This window comes from Rhea americana, unplaced genomic scaffold (genome assembly GCF_003343005.1).
Source record: "Rhea americana isolate MKP2758 unplaced genomic scaffold, rheAme1 scaffold_0, whole genome shotgun sequence".
NCBI classification, from domain to species: domain Eukaryota; kingdom Metazoa; phylum Chordata; class Aves; order Rheiformes; family Rheidae; genus Rhea; species Rhea americana.
The window spans coordinates 218,910-245,561 of record NW_028185037.1 but is presented as its reverse complement, the minus strand read 5'-3'; the positions used below and the strand labels follow the sequence as shown (position 1 = coordinate 245,561).

At 37.8% G+C, this 26,652-nt stretch overlaps 1 protein-coding gene across 7 annotated transcripts in view; it reads left to right on the top strand.

Moving 5' to 3' along the window:
• VPS13B (vacuolar protein sorting 13 homolog B) overlaps positions 1–26,652 on the top strand; it is a 464,422-nt gene that overhangs the window by 421,548 nt on the left and 16,222 nt on the right. For all 7 annotated transcript variants that reach the window (XM_085301417.1, XM_085301642.1, XM_085301811.1 and 4 more), the window contains 15 exons: positions 3,173–3,328; positions 4,681–4,944; positions 5,098–5,181; positions 5,348–5,523; positions 6,018–6,188; positions 7,687–7,888; positions 8,933–9,121; positions 9,538–9,684; positions 10,777–11,060; positions 12,603–12,730; positions 13,347–13,546; positions 15,415–15,533; positions 16,761–17,584; positions 22,003–22,179; positions 23,093–23,263. In XM_085301417.1, coding sequence (XP_085157543.1) covers positions 3,173–3,328; positions 4,681–4,944; positions 5,098–5,181; positions 5,348–5,523; positions 6,018–6,188; positions 7,687–7,888; positions 8,933–9,121; positions 9,538–9,684; positions 10,777–11,060; positions 12,603–12,730; positions 13,347–13,546; positions 15,415–15,533; positions 16,761–17,584; positions 22,003–22,179; positions 23,093–23,263 — 3,292 coding nt within the window. The remainder of the gene's footprint in view (positions 1–3,172; positions 3,329–4,680; positions 4,945–5,097; positions 5,182–5,347; positions 5,524–6,017; positions 6,189–7,686; positions 7,889–8,932; positions 9,122–9,537; positions 9,685–10,776; positions 11,061–12,602; positions 12,731–13,346; positions 13,547–15,414; positions 15,534–16,760; positions 17,585–22,002; positions 22,180–23,092; positions 23,264–26,652) is intronic.

Genomic DNA, 26,652 nt, shown 5'->3' with positions numbered 1-26,652 from the left:
TTAGGCTCTTTTATAATCCCCATTTTCATCTTCATGCCTTGTCGTATGACACTTAGTTTTATTTACTCAGGTCCTATCCTTCACCCAGACTTCTAGCTGAAAACCTACGTAAATTCTGAAGAGTGGATAGAAACGTTCTGAGAAGAGATGTGATAAAGAGTGCATCTCCTCCTAACCCTTTACTCTAGGAAAAAACGATTCATCTTATTCTACTATCCTGTAGGCAGTTTCATTCCCTTTTAAAACATAAATCCATAGTGGCTTAGAATTAAAAATCCAAAACACGGCAAAGTTTAATCAAAACAAAGAACTCTGCACTATGTATTGATACGTCCCCTAACACAAAACATTGAGATCAAATRATTACACAAATGAGTGCATTTCTTAATATACACGATAGAAAGTCTGTTTTAAATTCTCTCTAAACTATAAATTGCCAGTTATCACTGGATTATATTGGTTAGAATGCTTTTGAACTATTCTTAGTATTTTCTGTACCTTTTCTCAAAGACTTCTCTTTTCTCCTGATATATGTAGCATACTTAACTATATTTGTTAAGTGCTATTTTTTAAGCAGAATTTCTTAATTTTACTTAAAACTTGGTAAGTGAAAAGGAGTTATGCAGGAATTATTTTGAATCTGTAATTTTAGGTCAGTTTTATAACATTGGGACTCCATCTTATTAAATATGGAATACCATCTATTGTGGTGTCTTCTGCTAAAATAATGTTTATACCTGATAACTTAATTTTCTAAAATTACTTAAATTTGTATTTCCTACCATAGGTCTGTATATCACTTAGTGTCATTTGCTAATCTTTCCTACTCGTGTTTTTCAGCATTCTCACAAACATTCAGGTAACTGATCCACACAGAGGTCCTTTTATGTTTTCTTGAACTGCAGTTTCTTGGCTTAAAAGTAAACTTACACCATACACAATTCTCATATTAATATGTCATTAATACAAACACATTAGATGTATTTAAAATAACTTAAGTTGTTCCTTATTGTATTTAGCATTTACCAGTATATAAACAGTATGTTTAGAGAATAAGGGATTGCTAATATTAGCTCTTTTTAAATTTTTCTTTCTGAACCATAAAGTTAAATGTGCACATATTTTTCTGCTACAAAGAAAATTAGTAAGGCAGCATTTGTGAGCTAATGGCTATTCAGTGAAAGCTGACAGCGTTTTCCTTGGGAACGTTCAACTCCCAAGCAAAGCTGTTTATACAGGGTGGGAGACATCCTAATGTTGGAGCTACATGGAGTTGCTAATCATCAATTATGGCATTTATATGGCATCTGTCTTCCGAGTGCACTGCATTTTGTGTGCCGTCTAGCTGAGACTGACCGCTTACTACCTTTTCTCATTACTTGGCTGTCATTTCCAGCTACCAGTCTCTCCAAAGTAAACAATTTTCTTGTTTCTCTTAGTTTTCATATGTGGTGAGATTTATTCTCAGCTGCCTCTGTAAGAAGCTGAATGGATGCCAACCACTGCAGTTGGATTTTTTGTTTTGTTTTTCCTTTTCTGAAACTAATACTTAAGTATCAAAGCTATGAGTTTGTTTGAGTTTGAGTGCCCAGTGTACAGTTTTCCTCAGCATATTCTTGGATATAAACATGCTCATACACAGGCACACGCATGTGCATATCCAAATACATGCCTGTGCACACACTGGCACATATTGGCCTTTGTGCTTCCAGCATAAAACTAATTTGTATCTGAATGCAACAGTCATCACTCTTGCAAATTCAAAAGCCACCCACTGAATGGATGTTTTTGTTCTGTGTGTAACTTGTGCTGAGGAGATACCACAAATTGCAAACAGGCTACTGAGTTGTAATATCTTTGAAAGTTGTTACTGTGGTTGTTTCTTAAARCTATGAAAAAAAAAAACCCAACATCCAGACATTCTCCAAGTCCAACTGGCCAGATCTATGGACAGTGCTATCTGTTTCTGGAAACACAAAGCATGGGAGAACGTAATATTGACAAGTTTCATTTTTCGCTAGTGTAAATACTTGTACTTTGGGCCTGATCCTGTTCCCAATTACTTCAATTAATTAATGACAGATGTCAAAAATCAGACTGAAATTCAACCCTCACCAGAGAATTCCCACAAGGCCTTTACATAACTATTTTAAAGGACTTAAGTGATGCTTACGTTCTGTGCTGGCCCTCTGCAAAGAATAAATTTTACCCAGAATGCTTATTGCTTTGATCCCTTTATATATAACTCACATTCTTAAGTTTGCACAGCCACAAAAGATCTATATAGAGCTAAATAGCCAGATCTTCAGCTGGCGTAAATTTATGTAACTTCATTGACCTACGTGGAACAGTACCAATTTTCACTACTCTGGCTTAAAGAATCTCCATGGGATAGAGGTAAGTGCGTATGGTGGGTAAATGGATGAAAGACTCTTCAAATGATGAAAGACTGTATTGCTCTGGAAGTGATTTAAGTTAAACGTGAAAGAAAGAAGCCACTCCTTTTCCGGAATAAATCATACACGGGGTATAATTATGCAGTTAAATTTCTTCTCGTGCAGTCAAGCTTGAACTTACCACCACATTTGTGGAAGAAATGAAATGTTTCCAGTATCTCAGCAATATACTAAATTCTTCTGCATTTAATACTCATATATATGGAAGCTATACAGATATATACATATACACAGACAGATTTGCTTCCTTCTTCTGAATTTTATTCTGAATTTGTAATTATTGGTCTTATCCTGAAGGCCAAAAATATGGCCTGGACCTGTGCTCCATATTGCCTACTGGCAATAAAGAGGGTGGATTTCTATAACAATTTCAAGGGCAGTAAAGAAAATCTCTTATTTCCTGTTTTGTGCTCGCTAGTGTATGTAATCTCTTYTTGAACAGTTGTGCTTTGGATCTTTACCATCCATGAATATATGGTTAAAGCAGGTAATTTATAGAAATGCATGATGCTGGGCCATCTTACGGTATTATTCCTTCTTCCGTTTGTATCTGAAATTGCAGAATCACTGAATGAGTGAATCATTCAGAGAACTGATGCGCTTAGCATTGCTGACCTTTAAAAACAAAAATATTTCTCTGTCATGGGAATTTCTGTCCTACTGCAAGATATTTTTTTCTGCATTATATATTGAAGTTATGATTGCTTTCTTTCCAGCTGTTACACATCTGTATTGAAGGCTGGGGAAACTGGCGGTGGTCTGAACCATTCAGTGTGGACAATACAGGGACYTTTATTCGAACCATTCAGTATAAGGGCCGGACGGCATCACTCATCATCAAGGTTCAGCAGCTCAGTGGGGTGCAAAAGCAAGTAAGGATTTGATCCAGTCTGGGGAAAAAGTAGTTTAATCTGATTAAATTAAATACTGTCTGTTTAGGAATAGCAAGTCACTGCCCTATTCTGTTTCTAGTGGGACACACACAAAAAAGTAAGTGTAACAGGCTTATGGATACATTTTGAGGATTTTTGCAGCTCTTCTGTTAGAATTCAGTTTGGTATGGATCTCAGCATTTAAAAGCTCAGTTATCTCCACATATTTTACATGTTTTATAYGACACCCTGGCTTATGAGTTCTGACATTGCTAAGTCACACAATTTCTGGCATGTTTTTATGCTCTTGAGAAGCAGAATTTTTGATTTTCCCTTAAAGAAACTGTTTGTGTTTTATTCTGGGTGTAATTCATACCTTTGTATTGTTGAAAGAGAAGTTAGTGATCAAGTTAACATTTGCAAATGGGCTGCTGTGCAGTAATTTTTCACATAGTGGCTTTGCATAGGTATCTGTAATAATACTACTGTTGTTCTGCCTGCAGTGGCAGAAGCCAGAGTACGTGGTGGACACACTGCGTTCAGCTCACGGATGTGGCAGTGCCGTGTGCTGTGCAATAGTAATAGAACTGATCAGGCACAAGCAGTTTCTGGTTTCAATGACATCCCTGCTGAGACTTGGCTGTAGAGGTGGTAGTTATGGTGTGTACCCTCATCAGTGAAAAGCAGATGGAAACCAATTGTAATAGGAGTATTCATGGAACACTGTTCCTCACTATAGCTTAGAAGAAGTCAGATATAGATTCTATGAAAAATAATTCATATATTATAGACAGCAACAACTCTTTTCTAGGTAGATGCACTTCAATAGAGAGATACAGTACAGCCATTTAATGGCATTGCAAGCTTTAAAACAGTAAGCATACTGGATCCCTGGATTGTGATGAGACTGTGAGGTGTCAGTGGAAACCCTTCTCTGAAGTACACCGCTGTATCATCACAGAGAGGATACAATACTTACAGAGCATTACAGTACTCTTAAAATCAAAACCAGAACTATGCCAGCCATGGACAACATTGCTGGGTTCCTTGGAAATGAGTCAATATATTACATGTTTCCTTCAGATCCAGATATTACTGTAGGAATATTTGAGGCATCTTATTGCCTAGGTTTCTCTGAAATTGCACATTCATTTGGCCAATAAAAACAACATTTCACCACTGACTGCCCTCAGCAATGCTTGGGAAAACATAACAAAAACTAAATGCCAGAAAAGAGAAATTATTCTTGTACAGGATTTTCCTCAAGTTCAGTTTTGACCTTTCTTTCTTTTTTTTTTTTTTTTTTTTTTTTTCAATTATTTATATATGAGTTGTGTATTTTTATGTTTTAGATCCTAATCTGTGGAAGACAGACAGTCTGTAGTTACCTTTCTGAAAGTATTGAATTGAAGGTGGTTCAACATTACATTAGTCAGGATGGACAGGCAGTTGTTAAAGAACACATCAACTGCCTTGCAGCCAAGCAGAAGTTGCCATCGTATGTCCTAGAAAACAATGAGCTCACAGAGCTGAGTGTGAAAGCTCCTGGGGATGAAGACTGGTCACAAGATGTATGTCTAACTTCTACACATACAGAACACAGCACTGTCATTCAGGTATGATTAGAAATAAATATTTAAGTGTAACATAAAAAAATGTTAGTGAGAACTGGAAACTTCGCATTAGAGTTTTATCTGATATACTGTAATGTTGAACATTATCACCCTCAAATAATCTTAGTGTAATGCTAGTCATCTGTCTGCATACAGGTACCATCTTCAAAGAGTTCAATTACTTACGTRTGGTGCACGATTTTGACTTTAGAGCCCAACTCTCAAGTGCAGCAACGAATAGTAAGTACATGTATTGTCTCTGAAGTCTAAATGCTTACACCTTACATGTCTTACAATAAATTAAGACCAGAATGATGTACAGTAAAGATTTTTAATTACAAATTTAAACAACTGGAATACTGTAATAAAATTAGCATTAAATTGGTGCATTCTCTTCTTTTTCAAGATTGTTTTCAGCCCTCTTTTCATTGTAAGGAGCCATCTTCCAGATCCAATTATCATACATTTAGAGAAAAGAAGCCTGGGATTGAATGAAACRCAAGTAATTCCAGGGAAAGGACAAGAGAAGTCGTTGCAAAATATAGAACCTGATCTTACACACCATCTAACATTTCAAGCCAGGTATCATGTCCACTTCCCCTGAAAATGGTCCATTTATATAGAAAAGAAGAAATAAGTATGTACACTATAATTTCTGGTGTAATATTTGCAAAAGTACTGCAAATGCAGTGGAGATGCAACAGAAGACGCATATGTGGCCTGAAATTATATGACAGGAAATAGTAAACTTGGTATAAGTATTCTGAATGTTGTATTTGTTTGCTTAAGCAGTACATATTTTTGTATTTTGAAAAGTAAATCTCAGAAGTCTCGAGCTTTTTTTTTATAATATTCTTCAGTTTCTTGGGACTCTAACACAGAGGTTGTTACAGTGACTTAATAAATTTATGTCAGCTGATGCTTGGTAACTTTTTAGATACCATAACTTAATTTATGCTTGATTACCTTGAGAGTGTTCCAGTTGCAGAGTACTCTTGGAAAGCTGCATTTAAAAACATTAGTGCTGCTTTTGGTGTTCTTGTGTTGTAAGCAATTGAATCTGTTTACAATGACAGGGAAGAAGAAGATCCATCACAGTGTGCAGTCCCTATCTCAACCACACTTATTAAACAGATAGCAACTAAATCCCATCCAGGTGGCAACGTGAACCAGATACTGTCCGAGTTCTACGGGACCAGGAGTGCTCTGCAGCCTGCATGGCCGTATAGTAGGAAGGATGCAGACAGGTAATTCTTTGCTAAACCTTCTCTATGAATATTGCATTGACTTTTCAAATAAAGAAGTCTGTTAAAATGTATGATTGTTAGTTGAAATAAAGCGTCTAGGAAGTTAACTAATGCTTTACCATCCAAGTCATTAAACCCAAAGGTATTAAACACAAAGGTTAAGTAAGTCCCTGATTCACTAATTCCTGGAGACAGGGGACAGGTACTGACAGAGTATCACTCTATGCCTGCTAGCTTTCTTCCAGATCCTGTTAGTGACCGATATCAGGTCAGAATACAGGGCTGGATGAATCTTTGATCTGACCCACTTCTAGGTTATTTTCTCCGTCCTCATGAAACTGATAGATATCTGGTTTTAGTATTAAAAGTTTTTAATGAACTTCCAAAACTGGAACATACGATAACTTGGTGTGATTTGAGTCCTGAGCCTATCAAGCAAAAACATTAAACTTCACGCATCTGAACTACTTTCCTTAATCAACAGATCTTGCATGCACTCACATTAATAGGTTAACTTATATCCTTTTCAGAGTAAGGTCATTGGCATATRTATCATAGCTTGAATTGGATTCCTTGTTAATTAAAATAACCTCAGTGATAAAAAATTAGTTGTGTGTGACTTGTTAAAGCTATATACATTGGTTAAAGTTCTTGAGAGTTTCTACATTTTGTTTTTCACTGTATAGTGCAAATTTCGTAGAAGCTCAAGCTTAGTGTATTTTACTTTTTGTTAGATTATCCCAAATACATTTTAGGCAATAATATTTTCCAAACTAGGTATAGATTTGATCAATTTTGATACTTTATTTTTTGTGCTTTTGTCTTGTGGAGGTCAAAAAACAAAATCCAACACCCATTCACTGAAAAGAGCCCCAGAAATACTATTTATAATACTTTATTTGTTACCAAGAACTTTTTTGTGCGTAAGTGCCGGGTTAGTTAACTTTGAAATCAAGTTCAAGAAGACTGTATTTCATCAAAGTTGAGTATGTTTTCAGTAATTATATGACTCCTGCATGTAAGCTGCAGAATCTGTTTCAGGCAAGAAAAATTTGGTTAGCCTAAGGACTGCCCACGATTACAGTGAGAAGATTGCATCAGCCTAAGGATTAAAGAAGGAGAACTAATTTTTTTTTTTTTTGCACTTTCTTTACCACTGTAGAAGCTGTATATTTCAGCACAGAAACAGGAGAGAAGGAGTTGTTGTAAAAAATAGGCAAATGTGACTTACTACAAAAGTTTAGTTCTGAAGAACAGAGGAAAATCTCTTGTTAAGGCATTTATTTACTTGGCCAAATTCTATGTTGATCTTACTCAGTTTAACATATGACTTTATAGCCTACATACATATAGATCTGTCTGAGAGGATAAGAGGAATTTCTTTTTTGAAGAAGAAAAACAAAGCWTTGCAAATTTCTTTAAATGATGGCATATCATTCATAATCTTGAATTCAGTATTTTTTTTACCTGAGTGTTTTGTTTGTTTGTTTTTGAACAGCAGTGAACAACTCTCTCAATGGGACAGTCCAATGCGGGTAAAGCTGTCCATGTGGAAGCCATGCGTTAAAACTCTGCTGATAGAGCTTCTGCCCTGGGCTTTGCTGATCAATCAGTCTAAGTGGGATCTCTGGCTGTTTGAAGGAGAGAAGATAGTTCTTCAGATACCCTCTGGGAAAGTAATTATACCTCCCAACTTTGAGGTAATTTTACTATTCAAATTAATAAGCACAGTTTCACTAAATATTCTAATTCTGAAGCGTGATGATTAATGTAAGTGATTCCCACCTTCCAGTCACTATGTCTATTAGTCATATGATCAGGAGTAGAAATAACAGTTGACATTTGCCACCACTGACTGAGCAACATAATCCCATGCACGTTGACACAGTGAGTAGCAATAGCAGGCTTAACAGCAATGATTACAGTGCAGTGTGACTTAAAGATGTGTACTTAAAAATCAACTGTAAGACACAATAGGCGGCTGATCGTGTATGCTTTCTGATTTCCGATGGCTCTGTCTCCTTCCCCCACGTCCAGCCAATGAGTCTGTAATGCAAGCCCAATGTAGCAGCCTAAGTAAACTGCTGTGAAGACCAAACGTAGACTTGGGCCCCTGTTGTGCAGATATGACTGCAGCCTGCATTTGTTTGTCACTTAGGAAGTGTGTTGACTTTGGTAGCAAAGCTGACAGCCTGGGAGGAGTGTTTGTYTCATGCATCTTTTAGGTTGAGGTGTTTTGTAGCTCATATGCTGCCAAGAAAGGTTTGATAACAAGATCGGGTGAATTACAAATAGGGAAGGTGCTTTAGGATGCTTGCCTGGTTCTTGAACTTAGAGTTCTGTCTAATGGATTTTCTTGCTCTGACTTGGCCATCCAAATGCTTTTATTACAACCCCAACACTCTTTATTTTAAAAATAATTATATTATTTTACACAGCAGCTTGTAAATTCCARTTGGACAATCTGATACTTCCTGCTTATTTTGCCACCTTCTTTTGTGTTTGTGGCTATCAATAAACAAAAGGTTGGTCTGTTAACATGTCTCAGTGTAGCCTATGGTCTTGATCCTGCGATGAGGATCAGCTTCATATTCACTTTCTAGTTCCACCTTTGTACTATAAAGAAAGAATTAGAGATAAAAAGGCCTGAAGTGAGATTGACTACTTATGAGAAAATACATTTAACTGTAGTAGAAATGTATAAAATTATCAACAAGTAATAACTGGTCATTTTTCGCATATAGGAAGCTTTTCAAGTTGGAATATACTGGGCAAACACTAATACTGTGCACAAATCAGCAGCGATCAAACTAGTTCATAATGTGACCTCCCCAAAATGGAAGGATTCCGACAATGGGGAGGTGGTAACGTTGGATGAAGAAGGCTTTGTTGAAGCTGAAATAAAACTTGGTGCTTTTCCAGGTCATCAAAAGGTAAGGAGGAAATTACCATGAATTACAGTTTTATCTCTTAAAAAAATCGTGCAGCAGATGAAAACAATCAAGTGTATGCAACCTCTTTCAAAATCATAGTAATACATACAAAACATAATAAGAAGATATACAGTGTTCTAGGAATTATTATAAGAATTAGATCATCAGAAACATTTGGCCAAGCTCATCCAAAAAATGCAAAATTTCTTGGAAGAACAAATTAATGACTTCTCAAGCTTGTCTAGAAAACATTGACAGATGCAACTTCAAAATATGTGACGTGGCTCCAGATAGAAAGGGCATGAATATAGACAGGATCTCCACTGTTAAGAAAATAGCAGTTCTGTCACTATGTTACAATACCTTTTTTGTTTTTATGTGTAGTCACTATTGTTGTTATTATTATTATCTTACAGTTGTGTCAGTTCTGCATTTCTTCTATGATTCAACAAGGCATACAAATTCTACAGATAGAAGATAAGACAACAATAATCAATGATACATCATATCAAATCTATTATAGCCCACAGCTTTCTGTTTCCAAACCCCACTCAGGAGAAGAGGTAATGTGCTATGGATATTTTTTTGTTTGTCATCTGCTGTAATAAGTATTTAGATTTGTAAAGTCTCAGTTGCGTAAGGTTGAACTTCAACAGAAATCACTCGACATAATGATACTAAATTATTTTATATCGTTTTAAAATACAGAATCCTGAGCAAATTCAACCCCAATAATTAACTGGGATCTGAAATGTGTGCAAAGCAAGAGATTCTTACACACTGCAGAATTAGTTCTGCCTGTTCTCCATCTGTTCAGACCAGTTCTGTAAAATAAGCAGCATAATCCATAGTAACTGTTGAAATTATTCTGAGAATTTTTACTGAGTTTGCATGTAAAAGAGGTATATTGGCCTGGCAGGCTGAAATATTTTTTGTTATCCTTTTGGGAAGATTCCAGTTATCTGAACAAAGCTGCAGAACTACAGACGTGCCCAAAATTTATGTATTTCAGGGAACTGCATCAAATCGTGAATATCAGTTTTCTAATAATGGCACAGTATACTCAAGGACTAGCTTACAGTAACCAAAATGTATGCATGGTCAATATATCTTAATCGTCCACTTGTATATATTTATTGAAGATAATATTTATTATCAAATATGTGGAAAGAATTCTCAGGGACCAAGTTTCTGGGACAGTTGACAGACAAGCATAATTTTCAAGTTCCCCATTTCTATACTGCTTAACTTCTGCATTAGTTGTCTTCACATCAGTGTCTACATTTGTGCATTGCACATTTTGTAGTAGTCTTATGAGGAATTTACGAGGAATCAGAAGAATTTTGAGGCTAAAATCCAGTCTTCATTTTGTATCTGTAAATGGATTTTCTTCTCACAGTTATTTTACAGTAACTCTGCTGCTCTTGGCACTTCGTGCAACCGAGAAAGGACTATAGATAGTTGTGTTCAGTTAACTGCCTACGTATAACTGAAGACAGAATTGAGCCGAATGTCTTTTAGTGCATATAGGCTCATTGCAACTTTCAGTTAGTTGTGGTTAACTGGCTACTTAAAATTGTTCATGTGAAAGGGAAACATGAATAAACTTGTTATGAACCAGCATGTTTTAGTATTATCATCTTTTTACTTTGCAGTACTTGCACTTACCAGGCAACGCTGTCTTCAGCGTCGGTCCGGCTGGGGCATCACGCAATGAAAYGCTGAGCTCTGTTCCGTGCTGGGACCTCGTGTCGGACATCAGTCCACTAACTTCAGGAGCGTCTCCTACGCAAAAACACATACTGCTGAGTTTCAGCCCAGGTGGCTGTGCTGACARTTCGGAGCTCTGGAGCCTCCCAGCYGTGATTAAACAGGAGTTTCCTAGACAGAGTGTGGCAGTACCCATAGGGGTTTGTAATGAAAGTGGATTTTGTACCAGGTACTGTCTGCTGAACAGTTTGAATAATGCATTTTGATTGCTGCTGTAAAGCCTCAGCTAGTAACAAACCATAAGAGTTTAATGCAAAAGCTAGAGTAACACATGCACCCCATATGTAAAGGCAAGTCTTATTTTAATTTAAAAATTGTTGTCTTTTGATAGTTTTGATGCTTTTATTATAAATGGTTTAATGTTATGATCATGTACAACTTGTACAATTTTTATAGTTTTGGGGCTCCTATGTGTAAATGCATGCAAAATAAGAGAATGAAAAGTTTATATTCAAGATTATGGTCTTTTTTAATTCATGTCAAATACTTTAAGAGTTCAAGGGCAGTGTGAAATAATATCATATAAAAATATAGGGTTTTTTATAAGATAAAAATATATTTTAGTAAGGCAAATATGACAAAAACAGGAAAAAGCAATGTAAGGGAGAAACTATTTTGAGACTATGACAAGAAATGCTTTCCAAGTTTTAAAGCTTGAAATATCCAAATGTGCATTCCGCTTCCAAACAAATGCATCCAGCTAGTTAAAAATGAAAGTCCAATGATTTGTCAGATGCTCAACTTCAGTTCTCAAACCTGATATCTGAATCTATTCATGCTTTTTTTTCTGCTGAAATTAGTGAAGCTTCATCAGTATAAATTATCAGCCATATGGTCTTTCTCTTGCCTGAAATACTTCGTATCATTCAATCCCTCATACAGTTCCCCTACAGAATCTAAGAGATGTCTTTGTGGATAGTAAAGATTCCCACGCAGATTTCTGATATCAAAATGCAGCAAATATAGGAAGAAGCAGGAAAAGATTCCTTATAATTCTGAGACAGCTGTAAAGGATCTCAGGATCATAATCAAATTTTCAGACTGTTTGGATTTTAGACATCATCTTGAGGTGAAGACTTTTAGAAATAACCAATAAATTTACACATGCAAAAATTAACTTTTTGTTTACACATGAAGACATTTTACATCTAAGTAGCCAAGGAGTAGAGCACAATTAATTGATCTTCATTTTGAAAATTTATGTAGTGATGATCCAAAACATTTAGTGTTTGAAAGGGTGATAGCATTGTGGATCATTTTAGGGGAGTAGTCAGTTATAGATTTATGTAGTTGTTAAAAATAACTTTCATGTGTACCAAAGAAGTATGCGTGCAAATTCTTCTGGAAAAATTTTAAGATTTATGTTGAAAATTTGGGCCTACAATCTCATGTTTTTAATTTAATATAAATCTGTGCTGGCTCGGGCTCTCATCTTGCAAGCACACATACTTAATTTAACTCATAAGTAGTCTCGATAAAGTGATTTCTTCTCCAATGTTGCTTTTCTTGCTATTTCCATGTGCTCTTCTGTTTAAATGTAATCCTCAATGAAGTTATGTATTTGTCTTAAGGTGTATAAGTAAATTGGAGCCTGATCATAAACAATCTTACAGATGTTGGTTTTGAATGTTTTCTTTGTTATCCAGTGTAATAATACATATGAATTTCATCAAAAAAATTACTTAGTCAAATATATCTTACTCTGTTTTAGAGCTATAGCGCTGACTTATCAAGAACATCTTGGTGTGACATACCTAACACTTACAGAAGATCCTAGCCCTCGTATAATTATCCACAACAGGTGCTCCATTTCATTGCTTGTAAAAGAGAACTTCAAAGGTATGTAGTATGCAGTAATTAGAAACAACGTACTATTGTAGTATAAATGGTTTTACTGCATGTCCAATATAAAGTTCCGTTCAGTATGTGCTTTGCTTAGAACAAGAACCTGACATCCACCTTAAGGTCCGTCTCAAAACAAGAGAGTCTGGAAGTTTTTGATCTCTGGAAGGTATTGAARCTAACCATGCAGTTACAAGCATGAACTTAGCCTCAGACTTTCGTGCCTCCATCGTCCCAGCTGTCAGGGAATCAGGTGCCTTGGCCGTAGGAAACTAGTAGACTTTTGTTGATATGAGTTTAATCCCACAGAACATTTAAATTTCCTCAAATTGGCAAATGTAACACAAAACATATTGCAAAAATTCCAGTCATAGTACATTATTATAATGACCAGTGGAAACTTGTTTATATAAATCCTAATGAGAGGAAAAAAAGAAAAGGAAAAAAAAACACACACAAAATTTCAACCAATAGGAAAATCCTATTTTATTAGTAGTGATATTTCAGGCAAAGTATTTTAGAAACTTCCTAGTTTGAGTAAGCATAGGTGAGTTTTGATTTAATACAGGATATTTAGAAAGCCCTAATCTTATGCATTTTGTAACATTTTCAGATACACCGAAGTTTGAAGTTTATTGTAGAAAGATTCCAGCTGAATGTTCAGTTCATCATGAACTTTACCATCAAGTCTCCAGCTATCCAGATTGCAAAACAAGAGATTTGTTACCCAGCATTCTTCTGAAAGTGATATCATCTGATGMATTAGTAAATGAATGGAGTGATTTTGTGGATATAAATAATCAAGGAACACAAGTAAGTCGTTACAAACTATTTCTTAGTTAACAGCATAAATGGCAGTCTTCTGAACCTGCACCTTATGCTACTCCTCTGCTATGTGCGTGTTCTCTGTGTTGATCTGTTTTTTTTCTTTTTTTTTTTTTTAATCTGAATATTGGGAGCTCCCTTCCTAAGCCCCTTTCTGTTGAAGTTTTAGATTACTGATTATCTTCTTCAGTAGCTGTTTTTAGAAAAAGTTAGGTCAAAAATACACACTTTCTAGTGTTGAAGTTTTCAGTCCTTTTGATCAGCCTAGCAAGGCCAAGTAGTTCTCCGGAAAAATTAGTCTTGAAAATTTCTGGCCCCTGGAAGCAAAGAATCCCCAAGAGCCAACAAAATCCTTGCATTTGGTAATTTCATTATCCTATTTTTTTGTCTTTACATCTTGTAGGAATCATCACTGTTATTCTCCCTCTGCATCTTTGCAGAAGCTAAGTGTGTCTTTATAAAATGAAACAAGCAAACAAACAAACAAAAAAAACATTTATTTCCTTCTGTTATTTTTCTCCTGTTTTGAGGTAAATGAAAACTTCCTTGACTGGAGTAATTCTTTTTGATGGGAATTTTTTCCATCTTTGAAGTCATTAGTTTACATGGAATCAACATAAACTGCTTGGCTCTTTGAAAGAAATACTAGTTTCAGATGTTTTCCCTGGGGACCAATCACAAAATGCTCTTGATTATTGAGTGTTATGTTATATAGCAAGTAGTTCAGTTTCATTCAGCAAGCAAGTCAAGCAATGCAAGGTTTCAAGTTTCAGTCATTAATGTTATGCCAGACCAGGGTTCTTTGTAAGTATCTGGCTCCTAGAAGGAATTAGATGCTAAGACAACATTTGAGGATCATTGTCTACTTGAAGAATTCTCCAAATAAAAATTGTAGCTTTTTCTTATTGAAGTTTYAGGGTTTACATGTAGAGAATTTCCCAAGGATTTCAGTCTTTCTCTTGKAAAACTATAAATACTTGAAATAAATAATAGAAGTGCTAATTACTCACAATTTGTATGGAAATTTTGCAGAATTAAGCTCCACAAAGAGTATATCCTTTGTTTAATGAGAATTTTTATTCCTATAGGTAATTTGTCCAGAAGAAAGTTTACACATCTGTGAGCAAGATAAAAACCTGCTGTCAGGTTCCCATTTTCCAGACTCATTAGGCTTTTTACACTTTCCAGTAGACCTTTGCCTTTTCTTTTCAACAGCACCTTGCAAAGATTTTCTCACAAAACTGCTTTAGATGACCCAAAAAGGTGTTCAGACAATGTTGAGTCATAAAGCAAATCTTCATGAATCCAAAATATTACTTTTTTTTTTTTTTTAGATTTAAAAATAATTTTACTGTCATGTTTTCTATGATACTGTGAGCCATTGATCATTGATCTATGATCAATGCCCACCTTTGAGCTAAGGCATAGTAATATAACTGTTTTTTTTTTTTTTTTTTAACTGAGGAGAAGATGGAATTTTGCCTAGTTCCAGRAATGTCCTTTTCTCCTTAGTTCAAACTCAGAAATTAAAATTTTCCATGTATTCTTTTCGCATATAACCTTCTCCCCCAGCATATCTTGCTCAATCCTGAGAGCATTTTCTTATTAAAATGTATTTAGTTATACAGTTAAAGGATAAGGGGCAAATTTCATCTTGCTCTACAGCTGAAATACTTAAAATACCAGAGCAAATATTTTATAAAGAACTGAAACTTGTTTCTCCTTTTGCTAAGCAATATTATGATTTGAGTAAAAGATCCCAACCAGAAGGCATTAATAGGATTAATTCAAATTGTAACAGATTAAGAAAAAGTAATTTCAGTAGCATTCCATCTGTTTCTTACTTTCTCCACTAGATCGTGTTCTTAACTGGCTTTGGCTATGTTTATGTGGACATTGCCCATCAGTGTGGAACAATAATAATAACCTTGGCCTCAGAAGGAAGAGCAGGACCCGCTGAGATCAACCTAAACAGGTACGTAAMGCACATAAAAGATCATTAAAAGCATTGTCAAATTGTCCTGAAAAGTCTTTCAGCTTTCTAAGTGTGAACTGACTTACAAACTTTGACTTAACTGTTTGTTTTGTTTAATACTGCTGCATGCTCCATGGCATATGTGTACGCCACGTGTTATGTTTTGTGTGTCACAAATCTTTTCTTGTAAGAAAAGAAAAAAAAATCTATCATCAAAGATCATGTCACTTTAGGGTAAACACTGTGTTTGATACAATAAGAACTCCTGTGTCTTCACTGAAAGAAATATTTTCCATCCTAATTAATTCTGAGTGTGTTTATGTGTGTTTAAAATATATTTAGGCATATCCTGCTATCCTTTATCATATAAGCTCCCACAAAAATTGATAGGAGGCTTGATATGCAAGGGCTGTAGACATAGTCTTACACTCAGTAATTAACTGTGCGCTTGATGATCTTTGCATCGTTCTTCCTTAGCAGACTCTTCCCCCATGTCTGTAACACCCCACTGCCTGGTGCTCAGCTCCATTCAAGTGTCATTATAACACGACCTATTTTTATCACACAGAATGTCTGGCCTCCAGCAGTGGTGTTACAATTAGAGTGGAATGTGTGTTGTACTGTTTTTATTTGAGCTATAATTAAGTATTAATCCCTGAGAAATTGGTCATCAGCAGTACATAATAGCCCACTTGCTAGTTAAACTTGGCCAAGAGCAGTTAACACTGGGGGGGGGGGTGGATCTCAAAACCATCATTATAAAAATGCAATGGTGGTTTAGTTTAGTTGGAGGGCATTTTGCTTCCATAATGTGCAATGAATTATCCGTAATAGTAACCTTCAGTAGTGACTCCAAGAAAATATTAAAACAGCTGAGGCTGCACTTGCATTATCAGAAAATTTTGTTTGTTGTCTGCTTTAATATCTTGCTATGTTGCAAATGTAATAGGGAATTACTGTGTATATGCAGAGAAACCCCTGTCCRAACTATTTTGTTGATTGATAAGAAAGAAAGAGAAACCTGGCATAGATCTGCAATATTCCATTTCTTAGAAGACCTCCTGGGTGGTACATACTCGCTGTGGTGATTTAGCCTGCCAGTTCTCATTACCGTTAGTGGAACTTCCACAATGAGTTTCTCATGTATTATAGCGAACATGTCTACTGATAGCTTTCTGAGAAAGCAAAATGCCAGGTAAACTAACAATCTTTTTCCCTCCTCTCTAGAAGCCAAGAACAGACCCTTTTATTGAAAATGTTCATCAGTCAGTTAAGTCTTGCTGTGCTTGATGATATCACAAATCACAAAGTGTCATCTGAACTTCTGCGCCTCACGGCAGACAACGTTTTCTTCCACATGGCCCCAGCAGCCAGCTACCTTAGACCCCTGTCACATGAGCTCCAGAGAGACACCGTGGAAGGCCTCCCACAATTTTATAGTCTCCAAATGTATTGTGAAGACTTGCAACTGGACAATCAGTTGTACAGCAAATCCAGTTTCCATTTTGCAGTCCTGCTTTGCCAAGGAGAGAAAAATGAGACCATGCAGTGGTCTAGAGTGAGCAACCTCATTGTGTCTAACAAGGATTTGGAAGACTATAAGGAAAACTGCTTTATAAAACTCTGCATTGCTTTGTCTGAGGAAGAGAAATTCATATTTCACATTAATGACCTCAGCTTTGAGCTCAAACCAGCTAGGCTATATGTGGAAGACACCTTTGTTTACTACATTAAGACTTTGTTTGATACGTATCTTCCACAAAACAAAGCCATTTGTCAGTCCACGAATACTGCAGATACTACTCTGATACTGCCTGAACAAGTGAGAGAACATGCAAGAGCTTTGGTCAAGCCAGTGAAATTAAGAAAATTAACAATACAACCTGTTAATCTCCTTGTCAGTATTCATGCTTCGTTAAAACTGTATATAGCCTCAGATCACACCCCTCTCTCCTTCTCTGTGTTTGAGCGAGGACCCATCTTCACCACTGCCAGACAACTCATCCATGCCTTGGCCATGCATTATGCTGCTGGGGCGCTTTTCAGAGCAGGTCAGTACTTTTCCTTAACATGTAACATTTTTATTAGGTACCAGGATTTAGTAATTGTTTCCCAAGCTGAATAATCTAGACATTAGCCATACAATTTCTGTTTTCCTCAGACACTTTCTGATAATGATATRATATTCTGAGACATATTTCATGTCCTGCCATATAACAGAAGGGAAATAAAATGGCAGAGCAGACGCCAGTGAAGATTTGTAAAGTTGTGGTAAACATTAACCAGCCGCCTGAAGACTTTTCTAAACCCTGAACAAAGCATAAAAATTTCTAGCTATAGGTTCTGGCTGGCTTAGTTTTTGTCATTTTAGATTATAGCACTAGTCAGAATCAACCGACATTCCTCACATAAACTCCCCAAAACTACATTTGATCAAATTATTCAACATATTGCTCTGCATTCAGAAGTAAATTATAGCCCTGAATGTTGTTTTGTTGTTTAAACTCCTTTTGGCTGCAGTTTATGATTAGGAATCTGTCTTTCTTCATAGAGCCTTCATGCTAAACTGGCACCCAGATGTTTGTTGTCCTTTGATCCAAGACCTATGAAGTTTGCTGTTACTAACTTTTTCCCAAATAGGATCAATAGTAAGCAATTAGTCTATTAGGTTAGCAGGTACATTCTGTTTGCCATAAATACTAACTTATAAATAATAAAATTTGCTCTCTGCTGTATCTTGGTGTGCAAAGGAATTTGTACCTGAAGGAGGAGAAAGCTCCTCCATGATCACATGCAAGTAATATACTCCATATTGCAACACTGGATTTATTTTCCTGTGTACTGATAGTCAGATTTTCTGAAATCCTGATGTTTCCATTTGTGCTGCATGTGTAGCCGTGAGCTGATTTCTGTGCACCATTATGAGAATTGTACACATACATTTCAGGTATTTATAAATACAGTCAGATCTTGATCTAGTTTTGCATAGCTGATTATGTCAACTGTGTACACAATAGTGCACCATAATGTTGTATGCTGATTCATTATTTTCACACGTAGCTGCCTGCAAAATTTGCAGGTTTTTCTTTTTGCTGCTTGATTGAATTTGTTTTACAGTGAAATCCCATAGTACAGAAGGGGAGATCCAGTTTCTTGCTAATTAAGAGTGAAACTGTGGTCAACTGTGGTCCACAGTGTGAATTTACCTCCCCACGACTGGGTAGGAGTGGTGATATGAGTGGTGATAGACTGCAGCAGGAAATTGGGGTTATATTGATTTTTCATCTGCAACATCCCAAGTGAAGCACATATGCTAGTTTTAGASTCTTGAGCCTGATACTGGTAGGCCACCACTTGCTCTGGGCTCATGACAAAGCTGAAATCAAGCAGATTTAAATATTAAGAAATAAAGTTTGCTGCAAAGGAACTTTCATTTCAGGAAAGTGCATGAGCATATATTCAACTATTAATTAAATCTCAGAGCACTAGAAGTAAAGTGTGTTTTTTTGAAAGGAATTATTGTGATTAAAATGGTGAATTTTGTATACTAGTGCTTGCTTGGGCAGACAAAGAAACTGCTTTATTTTGAAGAGTTTGAGACACTGGTGAAAAGGCTGACTGTGTCAACAAAGTTAAGGAGCAAAATGTCATGGAGAAAGCTGTGTATGGTCTGTAAACCCCCAAAACTTTGCCCATCGTACAGCCTAGTCAGAGGAGTTACACTCCTTGGATTAGACTTTCCTGGAAGAGAGGTTACTGTCCTGCATTTAAACCGTGTTAATCTCCTGCGAGATGAGGGTCTTTTGACCCCCTTCTGCTCACCACTGTCCCATGCATAAATCATTGCAGCATTCTCAAAAATTATACTGCTATTCATCTATGCCTTGCACTCCCTGCAAGCTATAATGCAGTTTTGTTCCCTAGTTGTGTGTAAGACCATTGCTGCATTGTGGAAAGGGGCAGGATTTGCCCCCCAAAACCTCCTGAATAYATTTGTCTGGGACCTCTGCACATGCTGCAAAAAAGTGGCCAGATTCCCTGTCTGGCAAGCAATGAATGGGGCTGAGAGCACTGCTCAAATATTCTGATTAGCACTGCCTGTCTCATTACATTAGCCAAACTTGCAATGGAAATCTCCCATCCTTTTCCAATTAAGTTGGTTTCTATTTAAAAGTTAATAAAATTCTATTTAAAAATATTATTGGTATTAGCCAGATCTAACACCTATAGTTGCCTATAAAGAAAATACAGTGGCTCTTTACTAAGACAGTCATAATTATTTCATATTAGTGAATAAGCATACTTAGGGAAATGTTACTTTAACATGGTATTATAGTTAGGCAAAGTAAAATGTAGTACAAAGCTAGTGGATTGAGGCATTACTCCTTTTTCTTCATGTGCCTGTTCCCGACATACTCCCACACTTTCCTGCTTGGGTCTGGCTCTCCATTCGTTTTGCTCTGAGCGTTGGCCAAAAMGCGTCACCCTCGATGCAGATTCCCTGCGCCTCCCACGCGCTCTTTGAAGGTGAGCGTGCTGCTTCCAGAGCTTCCCCCGAAGCGGCTGCTCGGCCGCCAGGCCGCGCTGCGGCGTGCCGCCCGCGGACTGCCTGCGGCTTGGGGCTTCGGGCGCCTTCCTGCTCTCCTCCCCGCCTGGCGTTGCGGTGCCGTTGTGCGTGCRGCCCGTTTTGTGCCCTCGCACAGGCTGAGCGCCACCTCTGCCGAGGCTCAGGCGCCTCCGTCCAGTGCTCCTCAGCTGGAGGGTCCTCGCTTTGACGATGGCGTCTTGGAGAAAGAAGCAACTGCTTCAGGAGCTCCAAGAGCATTAAAAATATTAAAATGTGGCAGGTTGTAAGTGATTATTACAACATTATTGATCAGAAAAAGCCGAAATAGCATCTCTTCCATCTGTACACGCCTCCCAGCCCCTCCAGCTTTTCATCACTTCACACAGTGGCAAGTATAATTTGTTAAAAATACGGCAGTGAGGGAGTAGCAGGCCCAGCCCGGAGCGCTGGCTTCCTCCGGGTCCCCCGCAGCAGCGCCTTGCCAGTGGGACACACCTCTCCAGGGCAGCRACTGCAGGGCCAAAGCATTTGTTGCCGCTCTGCTCGTTGAGTTGCCAGTAGTACTTGTTTTTTGTTTTCGTATTCCATCCCACCCTCTCCCTCATGTCCACTGTGATTCCCACTTTTTATACTGCATGTACTGTAGCTCTCAACCTGCCAGGGCTGAAATGTGGGACAGATTGGACAAGAATAATAGATTTTCCGGGAGCTTAGAATGATAGTATGAGATTAATTCATTTCATATGAGTAACATTTTCTCTTCTGTTCAGTTTCATGATTCAGCCTTCCACGGGAGTGACTGGGAGGGGTTACTAGAAAACAAGAAAAGCATCTGGATAGCAGGAGTTTGCTGTGACAAGATGGGAATGAGGAGGGCAATGCAAATCCAGGGCCCTCAGCAAGAGAGCAGGAGGCGATGCAGTCTTCTGCCCCTGTCGTGCCTTGTGTCATTCTGGCAGTGCTGGTTGAAATTCACAGTCTTGAGGCTCCAAGACCCAGCAGTTCCTATTTAACCTTTATTGCCATTTCTGAATCACTCTCTCTGGGCTGCCGAAGAAACAGTTTTGCAGCACCGTTTCCCTAATAAATCTGCTGCCAGCCAGCCTGAGAAAGGCAAGACCTGCAACCAGCTTTCCAGCAAGACTTGCAACAGATGATTGCTGTGCACTTGGCCATCCAGTAAGCTGCTGGCAACCGTGCATTTATATAGGAAACCAGATCCACAGATACCTCTCCTGGGATATGCAGAAGGAATACTCCCCTATGAGTAACCTAATCAGCATGTAGATGTCATTGCTGTTTACACAACTGCACTGAGAAAAAGAYGTTTGTCTGGCTTTCGCTATACTCTGAAAGAAAATGATCAGCTTAGAAGGGTTGGGGTGGATTTAAAATAACTTCTTAAGCACTTGTCAAAAATCTGCATCCCCTTTCCTAACACTCCATCAAGCAATTGACCTCCACACTCCTGTAAGGCAGCACGTTGTATCGGTGTAAACCTGCTGTCACAATTCTATCATACGAGGATGTGAAATCACAACGTTGCCTTACAGTATATAAAACCGACTGAGCAATCTAAACTTTGGTGCTATTTCTGCTTAGCTGTTAGGATCTAGCATCCATCCCTCTAACACACTTTTAGCAGAAATACGGGAAGCTCCTGGAAGGAAGTCATTCTAAAGCTATTTGTGAGTTTGCCAAAAGGATTTCTTTGATTTACGAAGTATGAAAGATTGCCATTTCTGAATTCATAGTGGATGAGTTAYTTCCTGTGTTTTGCTCAAAGGAAGTTCATAATGTGATGAATTCTAGTGTGAAAAAGAGAATTAAGGAGTAACCTTTTCACAACTGCTGCTTCTGCAGTTTCTGCAACCGTAATGTTTGTCATCTTTCTCCACACAGGCTGGGTTGTTGGATCTTTGGAAATTCTTGGAAGCCCAGCTAGTCTGGTGAGAAGTATTGGGAATGGCATAGCGGATTTCTTTAGGCTCCCATATGAAGGGCTGACCAGAGGCCCAGGAGCATTTGTCAGTGGAGTTTCCAGAGGAACAACATCATTTGTAAAACACATTTCCAAAGGTAGAGCTTTCACTTTGTTACTCCTACTRCTGCTTTATTGTCGTACATTGTTAAAGGATGTGTTAAAGTTTTAAACAGCATTGCTTGCAGCTTTGTTTGGCTTGCTAGGTTGCAGTGAAGTGCTGGGAGGGTAACAAAGCTCATATATAACATCTTATGTATTAAACAGATCACTGCTTAACTACAGTGTGTAAGAATGTTTCAGAAACTTCAGAATTTTAAACCTCCCATTGGGAAACCGAGATTAGCTCAGCCAACATTTCATGTGATAACTTCAGAAATATTAAAGGTGTTCTGTACTTCTGCTAACCATCAGAAATTCTACACTCTGTTGCCTCATCATATTTATTATTTCTTTTTAAAAAGTAGATACAGTTGTCATAACTTTGTAAGTATGTGGATAGGTTTTGACATAAGGGCAGATCTGGATTTAAAACACAAGCAGCTTTTGTTTTGCGAAGTCCGTTTAAACAGTGCCATCGTGTGGCTTCAGGAGGCCAGCAAGAGGCAAGGGAGCCTGCAGAGCTGCCGCAGCTGTTCACTGGTGATTTCGATTCACTCAAGAGACTTCCTTGAGGGCTCATTCAGTAAATATTTGTTTACCTTTCCATCACCCCCATTACATCTAGGTTAGAGCTGCAGAAATTTGGGAACTGGGGAAGGATGTTCGGATGAGCTGTTTTTCCCTCTTGGCCAGGCAAGCCTGGTGAAGGCTAATGTAAAAGGCATGACGTGGACCATAGAAACAGTGTGGTGATGCTTAACAAATAGTAGAAYGTTACACATGGGCAACTTTTCAATTGACTTGCCGTTCTGCTCGTAAGCACAGTTTTTCAGTGAGGCATAGAACATCTCTGTGGTTTAAATTAAAGTATTTTGATCCGGACCCAAATGTATATCTCCATGTATTTAGGTACACTGACGTCAATTACCAATCTGGCAACGAGTCTTGCTCGGAATATGGATAGGCTGTCACTGGATGAAGAGCATTACAACAGGCAAGAAGAATGGAGAAGGCAGCTTCCTGAGAATCTGGGAGAAGGACTCAGGCAGGGGCTCTCCCGCTTAGGCATTAGCCTGCTAGGTAATGTACCATTAAATATCTAGTTGGGTGATAATGCTGTTTTATGATCTGCTCATCAGCCTTTTCTGCTTATGAGTTGTAATTGCAAAATCTGTTTGTTTTTTTCTTGAGAAATAGCCACAGAGTATGTACGTGAGATACTGTTTCTTTTTATCCAGGTTTATAGTGACTTTCGAATGTTTTTATTTCCTGATCAAATAATTGCAGAAACAGAACAAGTTTGCGCTCTTTTGTCTTTGTGAAATGTTTTCATTGGTACATGATGTATAGCTCASAAGAAAAGAATAATTCTGCATTGGGCAGGGTGACTTGTAACCAAGTCAGCACAAAGACGTCATCGTGCTGATGTTTACTTTCCAATGAGTTATAGGAATGTCTTTTGAAACTGATTGTTTTTGCTGCACTGTAGATATCAGGGGTTCTTGGTCGTCTTTGAAAAATCACTTGAACTTAGTGCAAAAGTTAAATAAGCTTTGATGAGGTATTCTGATTTTACAAAGAGACCTAGATCATCCTGATCCAGTGCAATTGTATTTCATCAAGCAGCCAAGTGGTTTGGTTAGAGGTGACGATTAYTCTGACTATCTCAAAATAGTACCTAAACATTTGAAAACTGACCGTCACTGAAAAATCTCTGAGAGAAGTTTTGCAGTAAGGAGCTGAATTTTCTAGGTTGCTTCTATTGTACCACAGCAAAGGAATGCAGAGTTGTATTGTTTGGCAGAGTTCCTTAGTACGTATTAAAGAGTATGAATCCCTTAGAGATCAAAGTGACCAAAAGCAGTCCAGTGCAAAAGGTTAGAAGAGATGAAGCTTGAAAGGATTTGTCCTCTTTCCTAATCTTCAGTAGTGTACACAACTCCTAAATTTGCAACCGCAACCCTGAAAGCCCCAAAGAGGAAGTGGTAAAAATGTTACAAGTTTGGGTTAAGTTACTGGAAATTATTTTAAGCAATAACATTAGATGATGTGAAGCACTGTCATTTGATAATGCCTGTAAACTGGCAAGCGAGTGTCCTGGGAGAAATGTGCATAAAGGAGCAATTTCATATATTAGTAGCTACTATCCCAATAGTAAACTGTTACTGGGGTTGCAAATCAAAGGCAGTTCAGAGAAGGTTTTATTTTTCCTTCTTGTTTTATTGGGCTAAGGGCAGGCAGGTTGAGTAGCTGGATGAAAGATTATACTTTTAGAAGCATTGTGTCAGCCTGGTGTGCGTGTGTGCTGGTGAGATGGTTTGGGGAGCTTGGCTCAGTTACTAATAAGACAGCAAGATAACGTCRTGGCTCTCCCCTTGACCAACGTACCAGAGCTCTTCAGAGCTAAAAGCATCTACTGCCGCAGCCTGAACTAAAAAGCAAAACTTCGTAGCTTTGGCTGCAGCAAGTCAGAGTTTCTGCTGTTCAGGAAAACGGGAACTTACAATATGCATTCACAAATACGATGCGTTATTATGTCCCTGCACATGAGGCTTTGCTTGTGGGAAGGCTTCTGAGTTTAGGAAAACAAGAATTAGAATTCAGTGTCCCTGATTTCCTAAGAAGTTCATGTTAGAAGAAACATTAAAACTTGTATCAGCATTTAAACAGAACTCCTTGGCAAACTAGGCATTAAGGATCTTGTTCTTTCTCCTGCTGTTTTTATTTAGAGATTCCTCACTGCTAAATACCTCTGTTTGCAGCGGTAGAGACAGTTAACCGTCCAAACAAATACCTAGTGTTAGTGTGTAATAGGAATTGCCAAGCAGAGGACCTGTCACTAAGCAAGGAATCAGAAATATTTCAGTGGAGTTGTATCATGCGTAAATATTTACTTAAACTTATTTTTTTAAACAGAATGTTTTCTCTGTATACACAGCAGCATTTATGAAAAWTGTGTTGAGACCTACGTTATGAATAGACCTGCACCTCAATTTTACAATCACATCAGAAAGCTCTTTCTCTCCTGACCATTTAATTTAACGAATATTGTGGCTTATCCCCCCAAAAAACAGCTGGCTTTGAAGAGAGGTACCACAGTGCTGCTTTCTGTCACCAGCACATTTAAAGCAAACACGAAAATGCTTACTCTAAAAATACCTCCAGGTTCTTCACACAGAACAAAACAAAACAGAGCTGCTACGTTATTTTCCTTTGCAAGCGTGAAGTGCTCAGATGAGTACAGAAACACAGATAGCGTGACCCCTCGAAGCCGTAATTTCTATGATTCTATAATTGTAGGACTGGAAAGTGTAAAGAGCACAGATAGTCAAAGTACTGTCACGTTTGTAAAAGCCATCCCAGTCATGCAAGTGGCTTAAAGAGTTGCGAATGCAGATGCCATGCCTAGGCACAGCCACGATCCCCAATGCGCTGTGGTATCTACATAGAAAAAGTAGTTTCGCTTCTAATTTTTCTGAAAATCGGGCTCATGGTGGCCCCAATTCAGCAAAGCACTTAAGCATGTGCTTAAGAGCTTTGCTGAATCAGGGCCAAAATCGTGTACTCTTGTCTCTTCCTCAGTGCAAGTTGTTCCTTGTGGTACATTCTTAAGTGCTTTGTCCTGTCTAGTTTTAAATGACTCAGGCACTGTCAGGGTGTTGTTTGATTTGATTGTTATCTTTGGCTGGCCGTGTTCTTCTTTTCTAGTTTGGGGGAGACTTCTGGATCTTTTTAGTAACATTTGTACATGAGAAGAAGCAAAAGCTTAGGATAGGTGTGTTTTTATTTTAAGCAATTAGATAAAAATGTAGTAAAACCGTACTTAAAATATTTAAATGATAGGCACTCTCTGCCAAGGAGTTATCTTCTGCATTTTGTATGACTGAGTCAAGCTAAAATGTTAACTTATAACAGCATAAAAGAGAATGTTGAAACAATGGGCCTTATTTTCAACTACTGGTCCTGGTGAAAAATACCACGACATAGTAGCTTCCTTTAGGAAACTGAGCATTTCTGAGTAAGCGAAAAGCAAATGTTAGACAAATGTTAGAGAAGCAGCTTTTCACAACGTCTGCAGCACGGTGCCCTCGAGTTATTCCTTGCTGCTCTTTAGTGAAATGAATTGATAGTAACAGTGGCTGACGGTGTAATTGGAGCATTAGACATCGTAAAGCCCAGATTTCAGAAGCTCAGATTTATGTTATTAGGGATTCTTGTTGTTGTTGTTTTGTAGCTATCACTTAATCAGGACCGCTTTACGTTTGGCTCTCTGTAAACAAGATAGTAAGAGGCAGCCTTATTAACCCTGACGATCTGGCTGGCTCATCCTACGAATTTGTTAATGCACACTTTTAACTCTAAAATAACAGGTGGTCTTTTATTTTAACTGTATTTCCATTGAGATGTTTGCCATGTGGTGACTCCCTTCCAACCGTATTTTCAGAGCGTAGGAGCCTTGCGGCACTCCA